Here is a 24,964-nt window from a genome sequence, read left to right on the forward strand (position 1 = left end):
AAAGGATATAATTTTAACCATATAATATATAAGTTAAGATACTACTTTAAAATAGAAGAAAATAAGTAGCAGTATATATTAGAATAGAGAGAGACTACCTTTTTAAGGATTATTGCTACAAACCTAGGTGTCCCTCGGCTTAATTATCTTTAAAAGCTCTTTAATTAACTTTAGATAATTTAGCGTGGATTATCCAAATCATATTAAGAGGACTTTAGCCTACGTAATTAAGTTATTAGCGTATACTAAGGTGTTAAAGAATATAACCTTACTCTCTTTAATCCTATAAATACTTATAAAGGAATATATGCTTAATTAAGATCTTCTATTAGCACCGCTCTATACTCTTAAAAAGTATAGCAATTTAACGCCTAACTCTAACCTACTTTAATTAACCCGCCTGACTAATATAATTATAACTAAACTAATCGAATATATAGTGGCCGGGGTAGGCAATACGGTAGAGGGTATAATTAATAACTATAAGGTAAAAGTAGAGGTCCTTATAGAGGTTTATTTTAAAGTAATTACTAAAAAAAGTGCTACGTTTATAAAAAACTAAATTGCTAGTTAACTAGGCATTCTCTTAATAAGTAAAAGAAGGTATATAATAAGTTTCGCCAGAGTATAAGAAATATTAGAAATTGTAAGGTTACTACGGCCTACTTTTAAAGCTTCCTAGTTTAATATAAAGGCGTAAAAGATCTTAAGGGTAAGGTTAATAAGGCCGAATAGCTCCTTATAGATATAGAAATTGAGGAGTACTTACCTAACCAATACTTTACTAAGTATAGTGAGGTAAATAGTATACAAATCGTTACTATTCTTAATAACCAATCTACGCTCTATTTTACTACAAAGTTAAATATCTTTAATAAGCTAAGGGAGAATTCCGCGTTCTCCTTTAATAATAGATACTCGGCGAATATCTTCTATAGTATTATACCAGATACTAGAGCTGCAGGAGTATCTATAGTAGAAAAACCTTAAGTTTGAGCCCTTTAGCAGCTTAATAGCTCTATTTAGATTAACTATTTAACGGTAGGCTAACACATGATTCGTTTTAGCAAGGGTACTATAATCTCTTTTAGCACAATTAGGGTCTAAACCCCCTTAGGGTATATTACCTTTTACGTCGTTTCTATAAATACCCCGTTTCTATTTTACATTAAAGATATAGATAAATTAGGCGTTAAGCTTAATAACCTTAAGAATGTACTTATTTAGGAAGATAATTAAGTGCCCGTTATACGCAAGTAGGGTTACCCTTAGTTGCTCCTTTATTAACTAGAAAAGAGTATTGCTTAAAGCCACCTAACTAAATTAGAGTTACGTTAACTATACCATTATTTTAGCCACCTATTCGTTTATTAATTGCTTAGGGTTCTTTAGCGAGTAGGCCATAAAGTTAAGGTTAAGGCAATTAAGCATTTTATAAAGTACTGCTATTACTACTAAATAAACTAGAAGTCCCCTAGCCGATTTAAGTTTACCCTTAAAGATAACTATAACTTTAACTTCTATATTATTATTAACGTTATATATCTTAGCGGCAAGCTAGTACTCTAAGTCGTTAACTTCTTAACCTCTTTCTAAGCCGCACGATTCTTAAAGGATATATCAGCTAAGAACGTATAGGATACCCTTTAATTATACTAGATTAATATCTACTTAGGACCCCCTAATTAAATCGTTTATAATATAGGAAAGAACTTCTTATCTATAGAGTTTTAATAATAGATAAAGGTAATGGCAATTAAGGTTAAGGAAGTCCCTATTAAGGTATATAATAGCGTTAGAAAAGTAAAGTAATATTACACGCTATTACGCCGCGTATATAAGATTATCTCTTTAGAACTAGAGGACGCTAGCGAAGAACTTACCTTATAAATAGCTATTAAAGCTATTAACAATTCCGCTAGCCCAGATGGACTTATACCTACGTTACTAGTCTTTAGCGCCTACCCTTAAATAACTAACGATTCTCCACTATCTCCCTTTATCGTGTAATAAGCTAAGGCTATTCGCAAGGCAATAAAGGAGGTGCGACGTCTCTACGCCATATGCTAGGTTAACAACGCACTAGGAATAAGAAATAGCCTAAACACCTTAACTACGCTTAATCTGCCACTCTAGTCTAAGGTACGCGTATAGTGTAAAAAGGGAGGGTGGTTAGGCCTATATTAACTTATTATAATTAATAGTTAAACTTATACTATTTAGATGCCTTATAAACCCACTTAATTCCATTTAACTGTTATTAAGCCTTACTATAAAGATAATAGTTCTAAGCCTTTGTAGGATGCCCTAAAAGAGGCCCTAGAGGAGAACTACGATTAATATACTCTAGAAGGCGACTACAATTCTAATATAATTGTAGTAGATGCGCCGCAACTATAACGCGGTAGAGGTCGCCTAAAGGGATTACGAAATTACTAACATCTTATTAATTTTAAAGAGTAATTTATTGCCGCTATTAAGAATAGAGTTAAGCTATTAATGGCCTTTATAATAGCTAAGGAGAAGGCTGACTTTAAACTTATAAAATAGCTCTAAAAGGAAGGTTGTATTATAACTTTAGGAGCTCCTTTCCAAGTATCTAATAAGTAGGAGATTAATAGTCTTATTATAAAAGGAGTCTTTAAATTTAAGAAGTATAACCCTACTAAGTTTAATAAAGTTTGTATCTTTAAGTTAAGGATAGTTAATAAGATTAAGGGCAAAGCTACTAACGCCCTATTTAAGAAATTAAGGCTTATTATTTAAGGTTACAACGATAATAGTAAAGAGATAATTTTTATATAATCTCCTATAATTTAATAAGCTAGTTAGCAAGTCATTGTTATATTAGCTCCCTCCTTAATAAAGAACGGAATAGTAGTTTATTTATGAGATATTACTTAAGCCTACACCCAATTAGAGACGCACCTTTAGCGCTTAATATTGGCATACCTTCTGGAGCAAATTCGCCACTAGTATCCTAAAGATACGATTATAGTTATGCTTAAGCCATTATATGGAATTATAAAGGCAGGAACTTATTAATAGGCTACCTATAGTAAGCACCATAAAGAGAAGCTTTTAATAACTACTTCTATATTTAATCCCTGCTTCCTTATTACAACTATAGGAACCCTATTTAGAATTGTTAGTATATAAACTAATAATATAATTATCTTAGGAGACGACTAATTCTTAGCTCTTAAAGAAGATAAGCTAGTAAAGGCAAATCTTATGGCAAAGCCAAAGGAAAGACTTAATTTAATAACACCATTACTCTTTAATAGATGTATCCTCTCCCTAAATAAGGATCTTATTACTTTGCGCCAGAAAGGTTAAGGCAAGAAGATTAATGTTATTAACGTTAATTCTCTAAAGCAAGGATATGTAGAGTAACGCGCTTATGGAGCTTATATTGCTTTTATCTATTAACCTAAGGCTTCCTTTAATCTCTCTATTGCCGCTTAACATTAGAAACCAACTAAAGATAATATTCTTAACCTAAATAAGCGCCTTTCCTAGCAAATAAACCATCTTAATTAAGGACTACTCTATATACCTATTAATCTTCCTACCACTAAGCTCTTTATATTTATTAATAGATCGTTTATAAACAATAAAGATTTTAGCTCCTAGCTAGGATATAAAATTATTATCGCAAACGAATCTACCAGAGAGAATAACTTTACAATCTACGGCAATCTTATCTATTAGAGCTTAACTAAAAGCAAGTATATTACTTAAAGCGTTCTAGCGTTAGAGATATATAGAATAGTTAGCGGAGTTAATATAGCAATTACAATTGGAACTACTATTAAGATAATTATAGATTGACTTATACTACCCGCTATCCCTATAATTGTATGCACTGACTTATATTCCCTTTACAAGTGCTTAGTTAAGCTTGGTACCATAAAGGAGAAGCGACTTATAATCGATATTATAGCACTTTAGCAGTCCTATAAGCGTTAAAAACTCTTTAAGATCCAATAGATTAATAGCTAAGATAACCTAGTAGATATAATAACGAAGGCAAACCCAAATAAGGCACTAGAGACGTTCGTTAATACAAATACTCTACGTATACAAATTAAAGGTTAGGTTAAGAGGGAAATTCTAAAAAACTAAGATCTTATAGAACTTCGACCGCCAGTTAAAGTTATCTAATTGGTTAAATTCTTGCTAAGAGCGCCGCGCCTAATTAATTTAGGTGGTAGTGTAGAGTTCTACTAACGCTATTCGTTGAGCTGGCTAATTAGGATTTTCCATCCCCGGGATAGAAAATCGCTATTAGCTCGGCTAAGAGCGGTAAGCGGAACTAACATCTTCGCGCGAACCCGTATATCTACCTACGCTACTTCTTCTTCTTCTTCTTCTTCTTCCCTTTAGCTTTATCTCTTTATATAATAGCAATCTATAAGTATATATAGATGGCAACTATAAAAGAAGAGTTGCTAGTATTGGGAATAAAGGCAAGCGGTCGTCACGTATCGCCGCGGCACTAGTATAGTAAGGAACCTTAAGTTCTTTACCCTCCCCCTTTCTTCTTAGAAGAGAACAAGCTTTATTAACTAATATTACTATAACCCTACTCGAGTAGTCGTTATTGGTGAGTCACCCTATATGACCAACAAATAACACTATTACTTTTTAATAGATGTATCCTCTCCCTAAATAAGGATTTTATTGCTTTGCGCCAGAAGGGTTAAGGTAAAAAGATTAACGTTATTAATATTAATTTTCTAAAGTAAGGATATATGGAGTAACGCGCTTATAAAGCTTATATTACTTCTACCTATTAACCTAAGGCTTTATTTAATCTCTCCGTTGCCGCCTAACACTAAGAACTAACTAAGGATAACGTTCTTGCCCTAAATAAATATCTTTTTTAGTAAATAAACCATCTTAATCGGGGACTACTCTATATGCCTATTAATCTTCCTACCGCTAAGCTCTTTATATTTATTAATAGATCGTTTATAAATAATAAAGATTTTAGCTCCTAATTAAGATATAAGATTATTATCGCAAACGAATTTACGGGAAAGAATAACTTTACAATCTATAGCAATCTTATCTATTAGAGCTTAACTAAGAGTAAGCGCATTACCTAAAGTATTTTAGCGTTAGAGATATATAGAATAGTTAGTGGAGTTAATATAGTAATTGTAATTGGAACTACCCTAAAGATAATTATAGATTAACTCGAACTTCCTATTATCCCTATAATTATATACACCAACTTATATTCCCTCTATAAGTATTTAGTTAAGCTTAATACTATAAAGGAGAAGCGCCTTATAATTAATATTATAGCACTTTAGCAATCCTACAAGCGTTAAAAACTCTTTAAGATTTAATAGATTAATAGCTAAAATAACCTAGTAGATGTAATAATAAAGGCGAACCCAAATAAGGCATTAGAGACGTTTATTAACATAAATACTCTATATATACGAGTTAAAGGTTAGGTTAAAAGGGAGTCCCTAGAAATTTCTTAGTTATATAAGGTCTTAAGATATCTAGGAACTTTAACTAGCGGTTAAAGTCATCTAATTAGTTAGATTCTCTTACTAAGACTTTTTGGAAGGGGGGATTCTATAGACCCTAACTTAACCTAGCCAATTAGGATTTTCCATCCCCGGGATAGAAAATCGCTATTAGCTCGCTTACTACTAGCGCCTTAGCGGCCCTCCGAATAAGATACCTACCTACAACTCCTAAGTAAGAGAGCTACGTGCTAAGAGGCAAATTTTGGGACAGCGAGACTTATATTGCAATAGCAATAGTAAATAAGGAGGATTTATATTTGTTACGATAGTTAAGCAGTATTTGTCTATAGATGGCAACTATAAAAGAAGAGTTGTTAGTATTGGGAATGAGGTAAGTTACCGTCACATGTCGCCGCGGCACTAACGTGGTGAGGAGCCTTACGTTCCTTGCCCTTCCTCATTCTAATTAATAAAAGCTTTATTAACCAATATTACTATAACCCTACTTAAGTAGTCGTTATTAGTAAGTCACTCTATATAACTAACAATTTCTTTTACTAATATTATATAACTTATTTTAATAGGTAAGGGGTAGAATTAGCTACTAATATTCTATAGGTCTGCTTAGCCCGCGCCTAGAAAAAACCTCTTTACTAATATTTTAATTTTTCCTTATTATTATTTATATACTAGTCCTATTCTATTTAGTAAAGGTATAAGTAGATAAAAGCTACCTAGCCCGTCTTTCTAGCAGCTTGTCTATTTACTTTAATTAATACTAAAGTCTCGTTATATATATAGTTTAGTAGGGCTTTGAAGGTAATTTCTATTAGGAATTAGCGCTAGTTATTTTACCCTCCCTTTATATTATCATCTTAGGCCTATTCTTTAGGGTCTTATAGCTCTATTAGTAATAGGCTTTTATTTAATATAAATATACTATTGCCCGTTGCCCTTTTTACGCCCTATACAGTAGCTAGGGCCGTCTTTAGCGACTACTATTGTATAGTAGGCGTATATTCTAGGCTTAGGTCTTTAAGTAGTATTCTTCTAAGTAGTTACTTATAATCCTTTAAATTACCTCTAGTAATACCTAGGGTATAGCTAACTAGCCTTTAATAACTTTCTAGGTATACTTTTTTTAAGTTAAATTTCATAGTAACGTATCTCTAGCGAGTTTGTTACGCTAGTACGGCGATATTAAGTATTATCTGTATAGGTATTAGTCTAAGTATAATTCATATATTATATCACCTTCTAGTCTATAAAGCGCTAGTTAGTTTATAAGTATTTCTTCTATAAATATAAAGTCGATTAGACTCTTTTAGGTTCCTCTTTTCTAGGTAGGCTTACCTATTAAGGTAGTTAAAGTAAGGCCCTACGTTTTAAGCTTTACTTAGTAGGTAAGTCGCCTATACTTTAGCTATAGCCTACTATTCTTACTACACTATATAGTATACGTTAAAATTTCCTAGGACTATTACCTTGCCTTTTACTATATTAATATTATATTAGAATAGTCCCTATATTGCAATTTAGGGTTATTATCCCTTAGGTTATAAACGTTAATTTAGCTTCCTATTAGTTGCTTCTTATAGTTTACCTATATTAGGGCTAATAGTATAGTAGCTCTATACCTATATATTAATGCATTAACTAAGTAGCTAAGTTTAGTTTAAATAAAAGGTAGTATCCTTTTATTTAGTATATTTTGCGTAGTTATTTATTATATACCGGTTCCTATAGGGCTATTTTCTAATACTCTTTTAAGTCTAGGCTATTAAATAAAAGATGTATTACTTTATAGTTTAAGTATCCGTAGTTATATTATACTAATATTAATCTTTTTTATAGTATTAGTTAGTCTAGTAACTTATAGGTATCTTCTATTCGCCTTTAGGGCGTCTTATTAAGGACTATTACAATTAAAAATTTTTACTAGAGTAGGCTTTTAGTAGTATTAGTACTACCTTATAGGCGTCCTATACTCTCCTTTACTACTAGCTAGGTAAAGGGTGCCCCTATTAGGGTTAGTACCCTAAATCTCTTTCTTTATATAACTATTTAACCGCTATTACTTACCCTACTTAGCCCTTTCCCCTTATATATATTTCCCTATAGCGTAGTTATAAGTTAGTATAATTAATATATTCTATAAGAGACTTCTATANATTCTAAGAAATAAAGGCCTACTAGATTAGATAATTAAGTTTATTTAAGCTTTTCTAAGAGGGTATACTATAAAAATTATAATTAAAGGCTATAAAAGCGAATTAATACTAATACCTATAGGTATCTTATAGGCTATCGAAATCGGACTCTATACCTATACGCGGTGACAGCTACAAACCTAGTCTTTAAAGTTTAGATCTAAAGCTAACGCAGAGACGTTATATAGCGTGTGGATAGGACCTAGTAGTAGTTATAGGCGTTAAGGGCGGTAGTAAAAAGTTTTTAGATAGTGAGATCTTAAAAACCACTACTATTGGCCCTCTACAATATAATAACTACTATATTATTCTCCTATCTAAGGCACCTATACGATCCAATATAGATATATAGCATTTAATAGCATCCCCTAACCCCCAATAGAAAGCATTAACGACCTCTTATATTAATAAATAAGTAAACGCGGAGTAAATAAACAAACGAGCAAATATACGGCCCCTCTTAACCCCTAAAGCAATCGCCCACGGAGTATGTAGTTACTCGCCGTTTTTAACTACTAAATACTACCTAGCAGCCTAGATTGCGACCTACGGTTTTCCCTATCTCCTTTTAACGGAGTAGTGCCCTTAGAAAGGGCCTAGCTAGGGCCTAGGTATAAAAGATACCTAAATACACAATATATCCCGCTCGCTTATTAGTATTACGGTAGTTAGAACAGATAAATCCCCCTTATACCTTCGATGGCTCTAGGGGGGGGGGAGGCAAGGCGTATATGGCAATAGTCTATAAGAGATAGTATATAGGGGATAGGCAAGATATGGAATAAGATAATAAGATATAGTAATTAATTAGCAGGGCCTAGCTAGGACGTAGTGAACCCCAGCTTTAATAAGCTAGAGAAGGAAGCAGTAGTTTCTAAAGAGTTCAAAACATCTAAGGAGGAGGACGTGCTATAGGCCCGTAGGGCCACTACTATGTATAAATATGGCAATTCGGGGTTTTTTATCCTACTAAGGTAGCTTATAGGGTTTTTCCTTCCCCTAACTACAGGGTTTTCTTTATATAAATTATAAGTTTTCCCCCTATAACGGAGTAGTCTGCGTAGGCCAGTAGGATCCGTATTAGACGTTAATTAAAGAATTACTACTACTATAGGTATCTTATAGAGATTACCCCTGTTTCTAATTCTAATTCTTTTCTTTATATCTAAACTACTAGAGATATATAATAATAGCTAAGATATAATATAAATCTAATTATATAGGGAAATATAGTAGTAGAAAACTATACTAGACTAAACTAGGTATATAATAGGTATATTATATAAGTAAAATAATACGGCGCTAAATTCGTACTAGATAAATACTAGCTTCTCTACTTTATAAGGAAAAGGAGGGTAAGTAGTAACCTAGCCTTAATAGTAAATATTTAAGGCTATAAAGTAAAACTAGAAGCTACCCTTAAGGTCCTAGGGGTTTAGGTAAACCCTAGGTTAAACTAGAATAAGTATATATTATAGACTACTTATAGGGAAGCAGTAGTATTTTTAGTAGTATTATAAATTACTACTTTAATATAGGGACCCTCTTTTAAATATATACGCCTACTATATATAATAGTAGTAAGGCTAATAATACTATACAGCTTATAGATCTAGGGCCTAGAGCTTAGCAGTAAGGTACTAATAAAAATCTCTTTAGCGCCGCTAGCTAAGCTATAAAACTAGTACCTATATAGAACTATAGGGGCCTATAGAAGAATACTACGCGCTATACTAGAATGTAAAGCATAAGTTATACTACTAGACTTATATATTATTAAACGGTTAATTAAGGATAAGAACTCTATCTATTAAAGAGGGCTTTAGAAGCTCTTTATATATATTAGGTAGGTCTAGATAAGTAAGTCAAAATAGGTAATAGAAATAGGTAATAAGACATTTAATAAAACATTTAGTTATAAGTTAAGGGACAACTAAGATATAGTTNGTATAGACGATCTAGGTTGTNAGATAGTAGTATAATAGTAGTAAAGAAAGTCCAATCCAGGTCGATATATATTAACTTAACTACTATATAGAGAGTAGTTATAGTATAAGACTACCTAGTAAAAGAAAATATATAAGGAACNAGAGATATATATAAAGCAATAGCCCCTTAAAGGGGCGATACGCCTAAATATACTAGTTAGGAAGCCCTCTACCTATAAGTAATAGAGAGAGAAAAAGAATATAAAAATTATTAGCTTACTAAGTAGAGACCTAGCGCTATACTAATAGAGCGCTATAATAGTAATAGAGGATAGGGGTTTACTAATATAAATAGAGATTTACTATACTACTTATAAGATAGGCAGATCTTAAATAGAAGTAATAATAGAAAAAGGTAGTAAAAATATATAACGCAGCTATATAAAATACCCTATAGTTAATACTAACTCTCTCCCTATATAAAGGACTAATAAAGGTAAAATCTATAGCCGCCTTTCTACTATAGATAAAGGTCTTAGGATAAATATATAGCTAGTATCTATATTCTAAATATCTTACCTAATATATATACGGGTGGCCTATTTATTAGTATAACTATATACTACTATTCTACAGTTACCGCTTAGTAAGGAACTAGCTACTTACTAATATAGGTATAAATAATATTACTTAGATACTCTTTATAAGTAGGGGCTTATAGGTAGTAGTAAAATAGCTTATAGGTAGTAGTGAAATGGCTTATAGGTAAAGGAATTCTTTAGTAGTTTTAAATAGCATATAAGATCTAATAGGAGGACATTAAATAATACGCCCTATTCTAGCCCCTTAAGGACTAAATACCCCCGCCTAGCTATAGGCGGCTTACTAGCGAATTACTAGACCCTCCTACTACCCCCTTTAGATCTTCTAATATACCTAGAAAGTATAGTATATAAGGTAGACTAGAAGATATAAAGATATACTAGCTAGGCGAAGATNGAACGAGTAGGACTAGCTAAAAGGAAATACTTAGGGTTTTCCCCTTATAGGCTTTTTCCTATATAGACTTAAAAAGGGACTAAATTGGGTAATAAATAGAATTAATAATAATAATTATATAGGCGGTTATATAGCTAATTATAGAACCTTCCTAGTATATTAGTGCTGTATATTAGTAGAGCTTTAAAGCTCTATATAAGGTTTTAAGTAGAGCTTTAAGTAGAGCCTTATATAGAGCTTCGAGTAGAGCCTTATATAAAGCTTTAAGCAGAGCCTCGTGTAGAGCTTCGTATAGAGCTTCGTACAGAGCTTTGTGTAGAGCTTTGTGCAGAGCTTTATATAGAGCTTCGACTAGAGCTTTAACTAAAGCCTTAACTAGAGCCTCGACTAAAGCTTTAACTAGAGCTTTAACTAGAGCTTTAACTAGAGCTTCGACTAGAGCTTTAACCAGACCCTTAAGCAGAGCTTTAACTAGACCCTTAAGTAGAGCTTTGACCAGACCCTTAAGTAGAGCTTCGACTAGACCCTTGACCGGAGCTTTGACTAGAGCTTCGACCCTTAACCAGAGCTTTAACTAGAGCTTTAACTAGACCCTTGACTAGAGCTTTAACTAAAGCTTTGACTAGAGCTTTGACCAGAGCTTTGACTAGAGCTTTAACTAGAGCTTTGACTAGAGCTTTAACTAGAGCTTTGACTAGAGCTTCGACTAGAGCTTTGACTAGAGCTTCGACTAGAGCTTCGACTAGAGCTTCGACTAGAGCTTTGACTAGAGCTTTGACCGGAGCTTTAAGCAGAGCCTTATGCAGAGCTTTATGTAGAGCTTTATATAGAGTTTATATTTGTGTAGGCGTTTATACAGACGTCGTATAGGCTTCGTGCAGGCTTTATATAGGCTTTTGTATAGGCTTTTATATAGGCGTTTATATAGGTAGCGGAAGAGCAATAAAGCAGGTAATAAGGCCTAGAGTTAATCTAGATACAATACATTAGCTATTTAGGTATTTATCTACTATAAATATTAATATAGGAGGTTAAATGTTAAGGATTGGTAATAGTTAATAGCTCTGGCTAAATATTTACTATTTTAGTAATAATATTTAAGGTAAAATATAGCAATAACCATAACGCCGGTTATAATAATTTTGGTAGCATTAGAATCGCCTTATAAAGCTCTAGAATATAACGTTAGCCGATTATCTATAAAGGCGTTAGTTTATTATTAATTAATAGTAATAAAGTTTTAAGCAGAGCTTTAAAGGGGAGATTTGCTTATTTAAGGCGAAATATAGTAGTAACTACTAGGCCGTTCGCAATAATTTTAGTAGTATTAGAATTGCCCTATAAAGTTCTAGAACATAACGTTGGCCGATTATTTATAAAGGCGTTAGTTCGTTATTAATTAATAGCTAAAGGATTTAGTATAGCGCGCGAGTTTATATAAGAATTATATATAAATTAGCGCGAGGGACTAACAAATTTCCAAACCGTATACCAGACGACAACAATATAAGATGATTAATCTGTTATGTAAGCAGCTTATAATTAGTTAATCGTCTAGGACCGAGATAACACCGTGCATATAAAAATACTAAAATCGTCAAATTTCTAATATACATAATTTAATTAAAATAGGGTTAATTAAGGCCGCTCTTAATGTATTAAAATCGTAGAAGTTTTCTAATTACACCCAAACTAAACCTATAGAGGTAGAGCCTATAAGTTTTGCGACGTATAGCTATTACAACATTAGATTGGTTAACGATAAATATCTAGGCACTTACGTAATCTAGTCACTCTAGTATACTTACCTTATTCCTCCACGTCTCTCCTTTGTTAATGTCTAATGCTTCTTCTAAGTTATCTAACACCCTTCTCGCCCCTCTTGTTGTCCGCCTCTCCCTATTAGCTAACTCAATTTGCGCCGACTACAACTGCTCTAATTATCACGATGGAACCGCTTGTTGCTACGACAGCTACCTTAATCGACAATAACATATACATCCCCGTAACTTTGAAAAATATTAAAGTAAATGCTAAAAGGCTAAATGGAAATCTAAGACCCGCGGAGCTATTAGTCTTATAGAGCCGCCTTAAATTTCTCTAGGTATAGTCTAAGTCTGAGTTAAAGAACCCTACCACGTGATAGCGCTATTAACGCAGTCGTAAAGTATATAAGGAGGTCTAGGATATAGACGGCCACCTATTTCTTGCTATAACATTATCTATTACGCCGATAGAATGTAGCTAGACGAAATTCTAGGTAGTGGTGGATTATTTACGCAGTGTTAAGAATTATAGGGGATACCGCTTTACGCTGGAGCAGTTAACTAAAAAAGCTCTATAATCCACGGCTAGTAATAACGGCTTTACTAATAATGATTATTTCCGTCGTCTTATGGAGGTCTTATCCTGTGGTTCGTAGCGTCTATATCAGTTTCATTTACTAGGCTAACGTTACGAAAAGAAGATTAGGAAGCCTATAGACTGAAAACGCAACCTAAACTAGAAACGCAACCTAAACTGCGTAAGAAAGATACCTTCTGCAGTTTATAAAAGACTAACGACGTACAGCGAATATAAAATTTGCCTTCTCCCAAGTACCACTAGAGAAACTTGACTTCCTACCTAGATTGGTTCGAGAAGTAGTAACTAGCAGCAACAAATTCACTAAGGAGAGAAGCCGGCTAGAACTAGGGACCACGTGCGTAAATATATTTATACGACTGAGAGACTAGGACGGAAGTATTATAATAACTGCTGGGACGAGAACACTCCACGCTATCCGTTCTTACTATAACCTAACGATATTTAGGCTAGGCTGCCTAGTGTGCAGCTAATCTAAATAGACGAAGATCCGGCGGTAAGCACAATATTGCTATACCCTTGGCATATACTGACCTATAGGATAGCGCCGGCAATTAATGCCCACAATAACGAAGACCGTGCGTTGTAGGTGTTTATATAATGTTAAGTATATACTAATAAGACGCAGGTGTCCCAAATCCGCCGACTTATGTAAGCTCCGTCAACTCGCTCGTGTATATTAAGTCTAATACCTGCCCATGTATTGCCGATGCTGAAAATCCATAGTTGCGATATTGATGTAAATAGAGGATAGATGTGTAGTATGGTCTTCTAGGATCAAACGACTATGAGCATAGACGTTGTATATGCTAATAATATATACTAACGTAACAATACAGCTACGACGCCATATGCGAAGCTAGCACCCCGGCGCTAGTAGGACTTATTTATTCCATATGTACAGTATATGCTAAAAATCATAGTCGCCAATTTAGACCGCGATAACATTACCTAGGCAGAGCTTATTGCCGGCGAGAAGTAGGTACCTGGCACACCCTAAGTATATACTGTACTAATATAATAGGTAGTGCCTTAAAGCTCTAGGTGCTCTATAGAGGATAGCGAAATGCTTACTACCTTAATGCACTAGGGTACGCTTAGTATATACAATATTAGCACCAACAATATGCTAATAATGTATAGATACAGCTCTGATGCTTCTAAGATTGGGTTATACTGCGACTTCCTAAAGTAATATATATAAGCGAAATATTCCTAGTATATGCCCAGACTAACCTTTAGCGCGATAGATACCACCTTTTAAGCCAACTATAGTTCCGAGTTTCACCGCCGTATAAGTTGAGCATATATAGAAATCCTACTAACAATCTTTCTATTTCTTTTATTATTATACTAATCCAATATTCGTTGCTATAGTCAGATTTACCAACAAGTTAGAAGGTGTTAAAGCAAAGGCTGGTTTTGGGACCTTCGCCACCTAATACGCTAGTAAATACTCGAGCCTCCTATACAAACGTTTGCACTTAGTAGAGACGTCCTATAATACGCGCTTCTATTAAGAGAGCACCTCTATATAGGTAAAGGAGGTGATATTGCGTTCCGAGCAACCCCGCTGCCTCTATTTCTAAGGTATATATTGTTTTTGTATTTTCTATAGGATGTCTCTTAGGGCGAGCTGTATCCCTAGCTCTAACGGCTAGTAACAGACAGTTAGGTCATTAAATTGCCTAGGCATAATGCTCTGCGGGTATATATTTACGGAGTGCAGGTAGTATATAGATATATATATCCTAAGTCGCTATGATAGTAAGAACTTTCAACTACGTGCCAGAACGCCATGGTTATCCCAGGACAAACAGCGCCAAATTATGCGACATATACCTACCTAGCAGCCTCCCTATTTATAGCCTATAGCTTAATGCCATCCTAGTAATCACCTACTATCTTGTTGCTAAGCACGCCGTTGATTACGTTTTCGTTTTTTTAGTATTTGCTTTTAGCCATAAGAAACTCTAGGTATTAGATTTTCTCGATTAGCAATTCCCCATTATCCTTAAAGGGTACTAGCTACTCCTTTAACGTTCCCTTAAACAGCTTAATACCAAGAACGAAAACAACAAGCACGAAATGCTAAGCTCAATTGTTAGTTATGGCGCCTCAAGCCGAATAAATTGACTCGCTTAGGGCTATAGGCAACCTACCAGGCCAAACACAGCGAGAACCTCTGCCGCCGTTACGGTCGTGTCCCACCACAGCGCACTGCTAAAGATAAAGATGACGAGAATCCCTATAACGGCGAAGATAGCGATGCCGGGCTGCGCCAGCATTAAATAGTTCTTGGCCATCTCTTTATAGCCATCGGTATTCCTACAATACTTTTCGTATCCGTTATCTTTAAGTACCTTAGTGTATTTGTCCGTCCTATACAAAGTGACCAGTGTAAGTGATGCTGAGAGCCGATCTTATAGTTTTTTTCTATATAAGGATGTGCTGCGGTCTAGGAGTTACTAACCAGTATTTATACTATAAGAATGCCACTATTAGCGCAAGCCAGACCAGGAGGTACGAGATACTAGATAATAGGGACAACACTTATAGAACCTGGAGAGAAAAGTAAGCATTTCTACTATAGGTTGTAAGCTTTGCAAGCACGTACCCTTTCGGTAGACGGCACTAGCTGTAGGAAAGGGATCTAACAGAAGATAAAGAAAGTAAATAAAATGGTCCAAATCGGAGCTTTACTTAATACTATTAGAGGGCTAAGCTTCTTAAACCACCTAGACACTCTACTCCCTCCCTGAAGGTTATAGGTCAAGCCCTAAAGTATACGGCTAGAGTAGTAAATCGCGCTATTTACGGCGCTTAGGACGCTAAATATTAAGCACCCGTTAACAAATCCGGCGAGATTGGGGCTGAGACTCTCTATAGCGATTAGTGTCGGGCTGGTTTCGTTAGAACTTATTACGTTACGTCCTTATACGGTGTTGCCGAAAATAAAAGGTAGCCGCTAATCCTGCCACCAAACTGAGACGACAATGGCGAGGGTGACGAGGAAGTATATAAAGTAGATGGCCTAGTAAACAAAGAGGGCCGGGTAGATAATATCGTCGTAGGTTTTAGCTTTAAAGGTTATAACTGCTATACTCTCCACTCCTAAGAAGCCTAAGACAATAGTAGGCACCCTATAGCTAGAAAAAAAAAGTTAGTAAGGCTTTTAATTTACTAATGCGGAATAGGATATAAACCAGAATGCCTTTACTGGGGTCAGAGCATGTTTACTATTATAAATGGTGCCTATACAGATATCTGCCACGTTCTATCAGCCAGGGGTTGTTTATAATCATATTAGTCGACCTATATCCGTATTTACCGTCTGTTATATTATATTAGAATCTGCCAATGAGCAGTATAGCCGATTTAATAGTTATAAGGAGCTACTTACCCTGTCACGAAACTGCGAACATAATATAGGACACGGCCAATAGGAGCACTGTCTTAAGTACCCCGCTAACAGTTTCTGCCCACCCGTATATATATACGGGGAGCAGGTTTAGGCCAACTAGCATATATAGTACTAGGAAATAGAAGATAATGGGTGGCTACGGCGTTTTAAGATCCTAATACTTGACTAGCGCCGCCGCACTTAGCATTTCCTCGGGTATAATGGTTGCCTAATAGTACCAATACATATAGGCATAAGCCTATACGATGTCTTTATCAACCCAGGCCGAGATATATTTAAAAATAGCGTTTAGGACTCTGAAAACCTGGACCATTTCCCTAACTATCTCCCTAACGCACCAACCGATGGCTCCTATTAGAATGATAGCAACTAGTAGCCCTACGGGCCCGGCCGTAGCCAAGACTTGGCCTGCCGTGTTAAATGCTAAAGTGCCGATCACGGCTAATATGATGATAAACTGTACATGGGACGCGACGTTAGTTAGAAGGCACTATTTAACATATTCTAAAGCAAGAGACTTGCGAAAATTTGGAAATGCCGCAGCTTAGGCCTGTTTAATAATGAGTTATACCGTTCTATTTCAAAGCAAATAGAGTATTAGGATAACGTAGCTTACTCTAAGTATTTAGTTTCGTCCTTGTGTTTGGGATTCTTAGCCTTATAGTCTGCGCCAACCGCGTGGCCGTTTAGTTTAGGTAGCGTGGGAGGGTTAGCTGGCGCTGCTTTCCTCTCGACTTTAATCTCTATATTATCCATTTGGTAAGATAATCGCTGACGTGTCTTCGGCTATAAAAAGGCCAGGTAGGTGTTTGGTGGCATATATATCTATTACTCCCCTATTTTGGGCCTTTAATAATATATATACTATATACTATATATACTTAGGGGGCATAAGGCTCCGGTAGCCCGGGTATAAGTCTGCCTAGTAGGGGCGCTATGGCAAGCTATATGAAATTAAGGGCTGCCTCTGGCGGCTATATCACCCTTAGCTAGAGCGTGTTGCGATACGATGATGAGGATATAGACAGCGCCAAGCCAGTGAGGTTCGGGGAAGTGCCGCCTGTACCCTACGCTTATCAGCCTACCGAAATAGGGAGGCACGCTTGGGCGGCGATGGCTTACGCCACTTGAGTAGCTGCGCTAGTAATTCGCTGCACAACTAGTGCGCTGGCCCTGCGCTATCTTAACCCCCACGCGTCCGGGCGTGGCTGTGTAATTATGCAATTGCGGAATTTCCTATCGTCTCGCCTAACTGTATAAAGTCTTGCATTTATTAGACTGTCCTACTTAGTAGCGACGGTCCTATCTCTGTTGCTGGATATGTATATATATGTTACCATATACACGACATTATAGAGCCGCTAGGACTCGCCTTTGGCGCGGCAAGCCTCCTAACTCTCTTTAACACCTATGTGGATATTTTTAAGTACGTTAAGCATAGCCGGAACTTCGGCCAGGAGTACAACCGGCGCCTAGATATGTTTTACATGGAATAGCGCCGACTGGATATATAGGGCGAACGAGTGGCTATCCGTCACGACTCTAGAGTCTGGGCTATTACTAAAAGTGATCTAAATACAGTCTTTGTTTCTTTGCGGCAACTAGAACGGCTATTTAATAATATAAAGGACATCCTTAGGCCTTATAAGATTTAGGATTAGGCGATACAGGATCGTCTAATTAATCCCTCTTAACCCACGCTAGTGAGATCGCTCCAGGCTACATTTAACGAATTTAATATTGTTTGAGATTTCCGGGCATAATAACGATATAGCCAGACAAGCCTGCTTAAGAGGGCTAGGTATGTGCTGAATATTAAGGAGTTCGATAAGCTACTAGGCGATATTACCTTCTTTCTAAACCACCTTATATCTAAGGAGCAATACGTAATCGCCATTAGCAGCAGTCTTAGCAGTAGATATGGCGACCTTTACTAGCGGCGTCAATCTAGTGTCTATAAAGGGCTAGGTCTTTTATACCTACTAGGGATAGCGGATAGTCCTAAGAACTACCAGACTTAAGTCCCAACTATGGCCGGGTTTGTCTCAAAGCCTTCCCTAAAAGGGTATCTCAATCCACTTCAAGCCCCTCTAGGCTTCGATTTAACACCCTACAATCTATTTAACAATTTTGTTAGGAATTTTATTAGGAATTCCGGCTCATTAAGATATTAACCAGAAGCCCTATTAGATAGAGCTCCACTCAAGGCCTCCCTATCGCCGTTAAGAGGGTCTTCATCGAGTAGTTGGCGGGTCTTAAACGATTATCCGGCCGCCTATTAGTGCACGACAACTAGACCAAGACTTGCATTAGTAGATATAGCCTTCACTACACCTCTAAGCTTGGACTAGGCGAGCCGATACTCTGCTACGCAACTACCACTATAACCGAGACGTAGAACCTAGGCTGCGCCAAATTCGGCAGCGTTGCCCTTCTTAAGTCAACTTTATAACAACTTACTTCTAAAGGCCAACTGTCTTTTATCTTCTATTAATGGAACTCAGATTGCCTACCTTACGGCTTCCGGCGTCTACGTCTTTGATACTAGCTCCGCCTCTCCCCACGCTTTACGGCTTAGGGCTCTAGGGACTTATTAACTAAGAGGAGGGACATAGACTAGAGTCGCGATCGTAGGATTGTACCTCGCGGTGTAGGGACCGTCTGCATCGCCTACGGAACTTTTAGTAGGCGGACGCAACCGCACCTTTAAAACAACATACTATGAAGGCAGTATTACTAATAGGCAGGTTCACGTTGCTGCCCAAAGCGACTCCTCTTCTGGCGTGATTTATCTCCCATACTTTGAGTTTTACTTTAGGTATATAACTCCGACTTTTGAGAGCGAAAAGAAAGTTCGTATATCTCGCAGGGGACTTATAGCATTTAATAATAGACACTAGATATTAGTAAGATCTATAGCGTAAGTTATATTTAAACCAACCGCTTTTACTACCGCTTAAAGCCCGCTTTCTGCAAAATAGATAAGATTATGTAAAATCTATCTATTAACTAGTGGCAGTTGTCCGGACAAGAATATCTCCCTTCCGTTCCTAGAGTCAAAACCATAAAGTTCAGACGCGAAGCCACTAAGGCTTCTCGACATTGCGATTAATAAAAGTGGGGATATTCTCTACTACTGGGGAATAGGAATACCCCAAGCTTTCTTAACCTCTTAAAATCTGACGGACCTGACTAAGCCTAACCTTATATCGGCAGCCGCCTATATATATATAAGTCTAGCCTTCCCATAGAGCCTAGAATCTATTATGTAGGCCCTATAAGTACCTAACACGTCTATAGGACCGTGGTCAGAACATATATAAGGCCACGCTATTCCCGTACTACAGACGGAGAGGCTATATCGTCGGCTATTTAAACTGCAAGATCTTCTTCCCCGGCTAGGTCGACAATATTTAAATTAAGGGCATAGTAGAACGCAGGAAATTAAATAAGCTTTAACTAAAAGCGAAAGAGATTTAGGCAGCCTGTGTGCTTAATGACTTCTCTTTAATCGTCCTATAAAATCCAAGGAAATCTAATATAGTCCTATATAAATATCCTATACAAGGTTCCGGAAGCAGAGCCGACATTAAGAAGGGCTAGGAGATCGGACAACTAAGGCTAAGTATAAAGACATCTGGGGTGCTTACGGTTTCTGCATTTAACGACCAGAATGAGGGCGTAATAACTGTTGTCATTTGCGGCTTAAATGGGAGCATTAAGGTAGTAAGGCTAAAGTGGTAGGGGTTACCTACATACCTGTAGATATATTTAGCGTGAGGAAGTGCTTATAATATTAGCCTATATCTGCTGGTTAATTATATATAATATATTAAAGTAACCGATTTAATACCTAGGGTAAGACAATCTGTTTACAAGACTACTACTACCTATTATAGCTTGATTTAATGGGCAGAGGTATATACATTATGTTAAGGCCAGTAAAAAGCAAGACATAAAAGACACTCTTCCTCTCCCTCTTTTATGGATATTACTTAACTTTAAGCCCCAAACACGCCCATAACACCTATTAAGTTTTGTTTTAGAGTTAGCAGTCTAGGAACAAGGTAGTTTTAGATAAATCTTATCGCGATAAGTCTTGGCATACCCCAAATAAATTTTCAGTCGCCTTTTTCTTTATTATTATATAAATATAGCTTTAGAAGTGGAATTAGAAGCTCTTAACTCTATTAATACCTCTAAATTAAAAAATATAAGAGGCCGCTTAGCTCTTTTAATATAGGAGTATACCCGTCCACTAGGTAGTAATAAGCCCGTATAAAATAAAAAAGCCCGTCTTTTATTCTATTATAAACACTATATAGAGTTATACGCTATATAGTTAACTTCTAACTTCTAAAACTACTTAGTGTTAAAGTATAGCATTACAGTTAAGCCTAAAACTAGTTGTATAAAAGAAGTAATATGGGATTAATTAAAAGACCTTTACCTTAAAGCGTTATCTTAAAACAAGACAAAAGAGCTAGATTTAGAAGTACTCTAAGCGGTCCTAAATAAGGAAGTTATCGATAAGGCCCTTATTATATTAATTATTATATAAAACTTACCATTTTAGATAGTTAAATGGCCAGAGTTTCATGTCCTTCTATAGTTAATTAATCCTAAAGTAGATAGCTATATAACTATAGCCTATTTAGTAGTTAGTAAAAAGATCTATAACTTATAGCTATCGCAAAAGGATATTGTATAAAAAAGGCTATAGTCTACACTAATAAGTATTTATCTCTTTATTAATATCTAAACCTCTCTAAATAATTACCTTCTTCTTACGATTTACGGCTATTTTATTAATAGCCAGGAAAAGCTTATAAACGCTCTCCTTAGCCTTTATATAGTAGCCTCTTATAGTAGGGATAAGTAATAAAATACTCTCCTTCTAGTGCTTTAGGACTATAGAATTACGTAAAAGCTAGGTGCCGTTATATCTAATAACTATACTATAAATAATAAGCTCTATTATATAATAAGCAACTAGCTCCTTTAGGAAGAAGGAATTAAATAGAATCCCATCTACTAACGGATCCGCTATTAGGGTTATATTCTTAACCTATTATAAGCCTTTTCGGTACCGTACTATGGGTGGAACTAATTTTTGCCGGCCAAGGTTTCTAACTAAAGGTAGGGTGGAACTATTTATAAAACTATAAGGGAACTATACCCTAAACGAGCTCCGATCTGGATGCAATTTCAGTAGGGCCTGTGGCTATACCTTGGCTACAATCCTACCTATCTAAAAATTCCAAAATCCCACCAATATGCATATATGGTCGCGATATGGTGGAGTGGTCGATTCGGTTTAGATAAAGGGGGGATTAGGGGACGGTTACACCGATCCAACTCGCGTGCGCTAAAATTGCAGTGCCGATAAGAGATAAGGCTGCGATTTGCCGTGCGCCCTAAGTGCGTTAAATAGCGCCGACCGCCNAATTNAAGCCACNTACNAAGCCTTNATCTGNAGATTTTTAGAAAGGCTTTTATAAAATGTCTATATTTACTATATATACCCAATAATACTACTATAATGAAAGAAATTAATCCCACTAACTTAAGGAATAGGTGAGGAAGAAATATCCTTAATAGCTAGCGTAGGATGACGGTTAAATAGCTAGAGTATGTCGGAAAGATCTATTTCCTATAGTTAATTATCACTTATATCTTTAATAGGAAGATAACTATAAGGTAGCTGCCGGCCCGCTAATGCATTTTATATAAAGTCTTCTATTAGTTGACTAAACTTAACGGCGTCTAGGTAAAACTGTTGGATAAGGTTAAGAAATACGTTAAATATACCTAATGAGAGCCGCTCTATAAAAGAATGAGGTATTTTAGATATAGGAATAAGAGTAAAAATGCTAGAACTAAGTGCCTCCTATATATAATACTATNNATNGCCCTTNTAAAGACACTTTNTAAAGTACNGCTATTGCTTATTANATGGAGTAGAGGAGTTNGCNANTAATAAAGAAGGCGTATTTATAGATGGGTAGAGTGCCTTAAAGAGCTGCTGCTTAACTAAAGACGCGTCGCTAATACCTCTACCCTATGTACTTGATCGCGTACGATTTAGGAGTGCTTTCATATTTTGATAGTAATTGTAGAGGTATGTGAGATAATGATGATAGAGAATCTCCTAAAGTATTCCGGTTGCTTTAATACTAGTAATGTTAAAGAAAGCCTTTTGGAAGCCTAATAGCGCTACGTTTATATTTTAGCTACTAGATATAGAAGTAACTAAGGACTGCAATGATGATTAGGGAGGATATGAGGATGACTGGGGACTAGTCTGCTAGTTTAAATCTATGGTGCTATTTTTTCGCTAGTGGGTAAGTATAGCCTTAACGTTCTTAACAGCTTCGCTATTACCAATAGCGCTTGCCCTATAGACCAACGCCGACGCCTTTTGTTTACCTATTCCTATACAGTTAGCCTATTTGGCTAACTAGCTAAGCTTCCTTTTGTTCTCCTGTATATATGCATCTTATATGCTATTCTCTTCCTTAGTTATAAATACCTTTAAGAGCTTATTTTCTAACCTCCTACGCCTATCCCTTTTTTTACGCCTGTTTATATTACTGACCGTTGTAATATACTCTGGGCCTGGTGTAGTTATATGGTCCCGAGTATGCCTAGCAGGCGGTTAAGATGGAGAAGTATTAAATATTAGCCTTGGCCTTTTGCCCCTATAGCGGGTACTCTTGTTGCTTATGTTCTATGGACTGTCGTCTATAATACTGGCCGTGGACTGAAACCGTACTAGGCTACCGTAGTTACTGTTGTCCTTGCTTTGCGGCTGAGAGTCTGGACTGGTGTTGTCTATATTAACCGGTTTAGGTTTAAGTTATGGAAGTACTTTAAGCCTATAGGACCGGCGGATTTACTGTAATGTATCTTTTAGTGACTTTGTAATGAAGAATGAGAGGCTAGGGTTGGTGCTATCGCGTACCTATACTGCGGGCATATTGGTGCTGATAAATAATGCCGGAAGTGAACGTAGAAGGAACGTCTATATCTCTTAAGGCGTTACGCCCGGGGCTAGAATTGATATAGCTATGGTGGTAGGATATTATTAAAGTAGGAAATTGTGTTGAGGAATCGCATTAAGGCTAAGCTTTAGCTATGTGCTTTTATACCTTCCCCCTAAGAACTAAAACTAGAATACTATAAATAGTAATATAAAACTTACTAGGGAGTATTTCCGGAAGCCTTCCTAAAAATGCCCTTGGCTGAAGTTATAATCTATAGTAAGTACACTAAATAGCTATATATAGGGAAATAGTATTTATTAAATATATAGAGAATTTAATCCATCTACTGGAATACTAAATTATTGTCTATACCGCTCCTAATTGTTGATATGCGGTATAGCCTTCTAAAGTCCGCTAATATTTTAGCGGTATCTACTACTGGCTAGATAAAGTTAAACTTTAAGAACTAGTATGCCTTGTTTAAGCTTTGGACTAACTTGTTTGTAAACCTAATAAGTTACCAAATCTCTAGACCCTTAAGTAACCTGTTTTTTACCTAAATATATATTATAACGGGCTCCTCTACTAGCTTATACTGGAAATCTACTAATATATATGCAGAAGTACGAAGAAAATGGCTATATACTGTTGAGATTAATACTTATAGAAGAAATACGCGTGTAAGGGCCGCCTAACTAATACTACTAGACGACTAACTAAATAGACTATACCTAATCCCTAAAAGCAAACCGCCTGTTAAAGGCTATTTTTAAGCCGATACGGCTTAAGCTTTTTTGTTGTTAATATAGCTATAACTAATATAGAGGTGGATAACGTTGCTAAAGCTAGTAACTATGATTTCCTAGCATTTATATATAGCAGTTTTGTCGCCTATAATAAGAAGGAATAAGTAATGAATACCTATATAGACTGCCGAAATGTCTTTAAGATAGACCCTTAGGTAGAATATACTAGGTGGTATAACTACCTTAATACTGCTAAGTTGGAATTACTCCTGGCCTTAATTGATAAACCTAACCCAGATAATAAGTTAACCCTTACTGCGATATAGAACGCTATAGCCGAGCTCTACTAGACCTATAATGAAATTATAGCCTTAAAGGCTGGTATCTTTTTATAGACTAAAGCTATTTAGGACTAGGTATACTAGGACCGATACTAACCCCTCTAATTATACTAAGGTAAGAAGCCCCCTAACAACTACTGTAGACTGTGGTAGATGGTGCTTATATTCTTTAGATGGATATAGCCTATAGTAGATGGAGTTAGCCCTAGATATATACTTAATAACTGATAAAAGCATGCCTGGTTAGCGCTACTGTGTACTATAGAGTGTAGTACTAATACCCCTACTAGGTTATATAAGGGCAATATGCTTAGCCCCTTAGCTAAGGCTTGCCTAGTGTTTTATCTTTTACTTTTGGATTAGAGAGTACGTAGTATTAAGTATAAGAGTCCCTTAGTATATATATTAGCCCTATAGGGTATAATAGTAGTAGGGTAGAAGGAGTGCGGCGTATATATTAAGACACTATTGGCT

At 36.0% G+C, this 24,964-nt stretch overlaps 2 protein-coding genes across 2 annotated transcripts; both read right to left on the reverse strand.

Annotated features, from left to right (window-relative positions):
- Positions 1–16,655: 16,655 nt before the first annotated feature.
- Positions 16,656–16,880, reverse strand: K441DRAFT_598132 (uncharacterized protein; the record flags this gene model as incomplete). Its single annotated transcript, XM_067645095.1, has 1 exon — positions 16,656–16,880. A coding segment is annotated over one exon (225 nt), but the record flags the coding sequence as incomplete, so codon positions are not given.
- Positions 16,881–19,033: 2,153 nt separating this feature from the next.
- Positions 19,034–20,136, reverse strand: K441DRAFT_683157 (uncharacterized protein; the record flags this gene model as incomplete). The annotated part of the gene is made up of 5 exons (XM_067651665.1): positions 19,034–19,087; positions 19,138–19,313; positions 19,359–19,387; positions 19,606–19,637; positions 20,068–20,136. The coding sequence occupies 5 exons, from the start codon at positions 20,134–20,136 to the stop codon at positions 19,034–19,036; spliced, it is 360 nt and encodes a 119-aa protein (XP_067496194.1).
- Between the last annotated feature and the right edge of the window lie 4,828 nt (positions 20,137–24,964).

The sequence above is a fragment of the Cenococcum geophilum genome (genome assembly GCF_001692895.1).
Source record: "Cenococcum geophilum 1.58 unplaced genomic scaffold K441scaffold_114, whole genome shotgun sequence".
In the NCBI taxonomy this organism is placed as follows: Eukaryota; Fungi; Ascomycota; class Dothideomycetes; order Gloniales; family Gloniaceae; genus Cenococcum; species Cenococcum geophilum.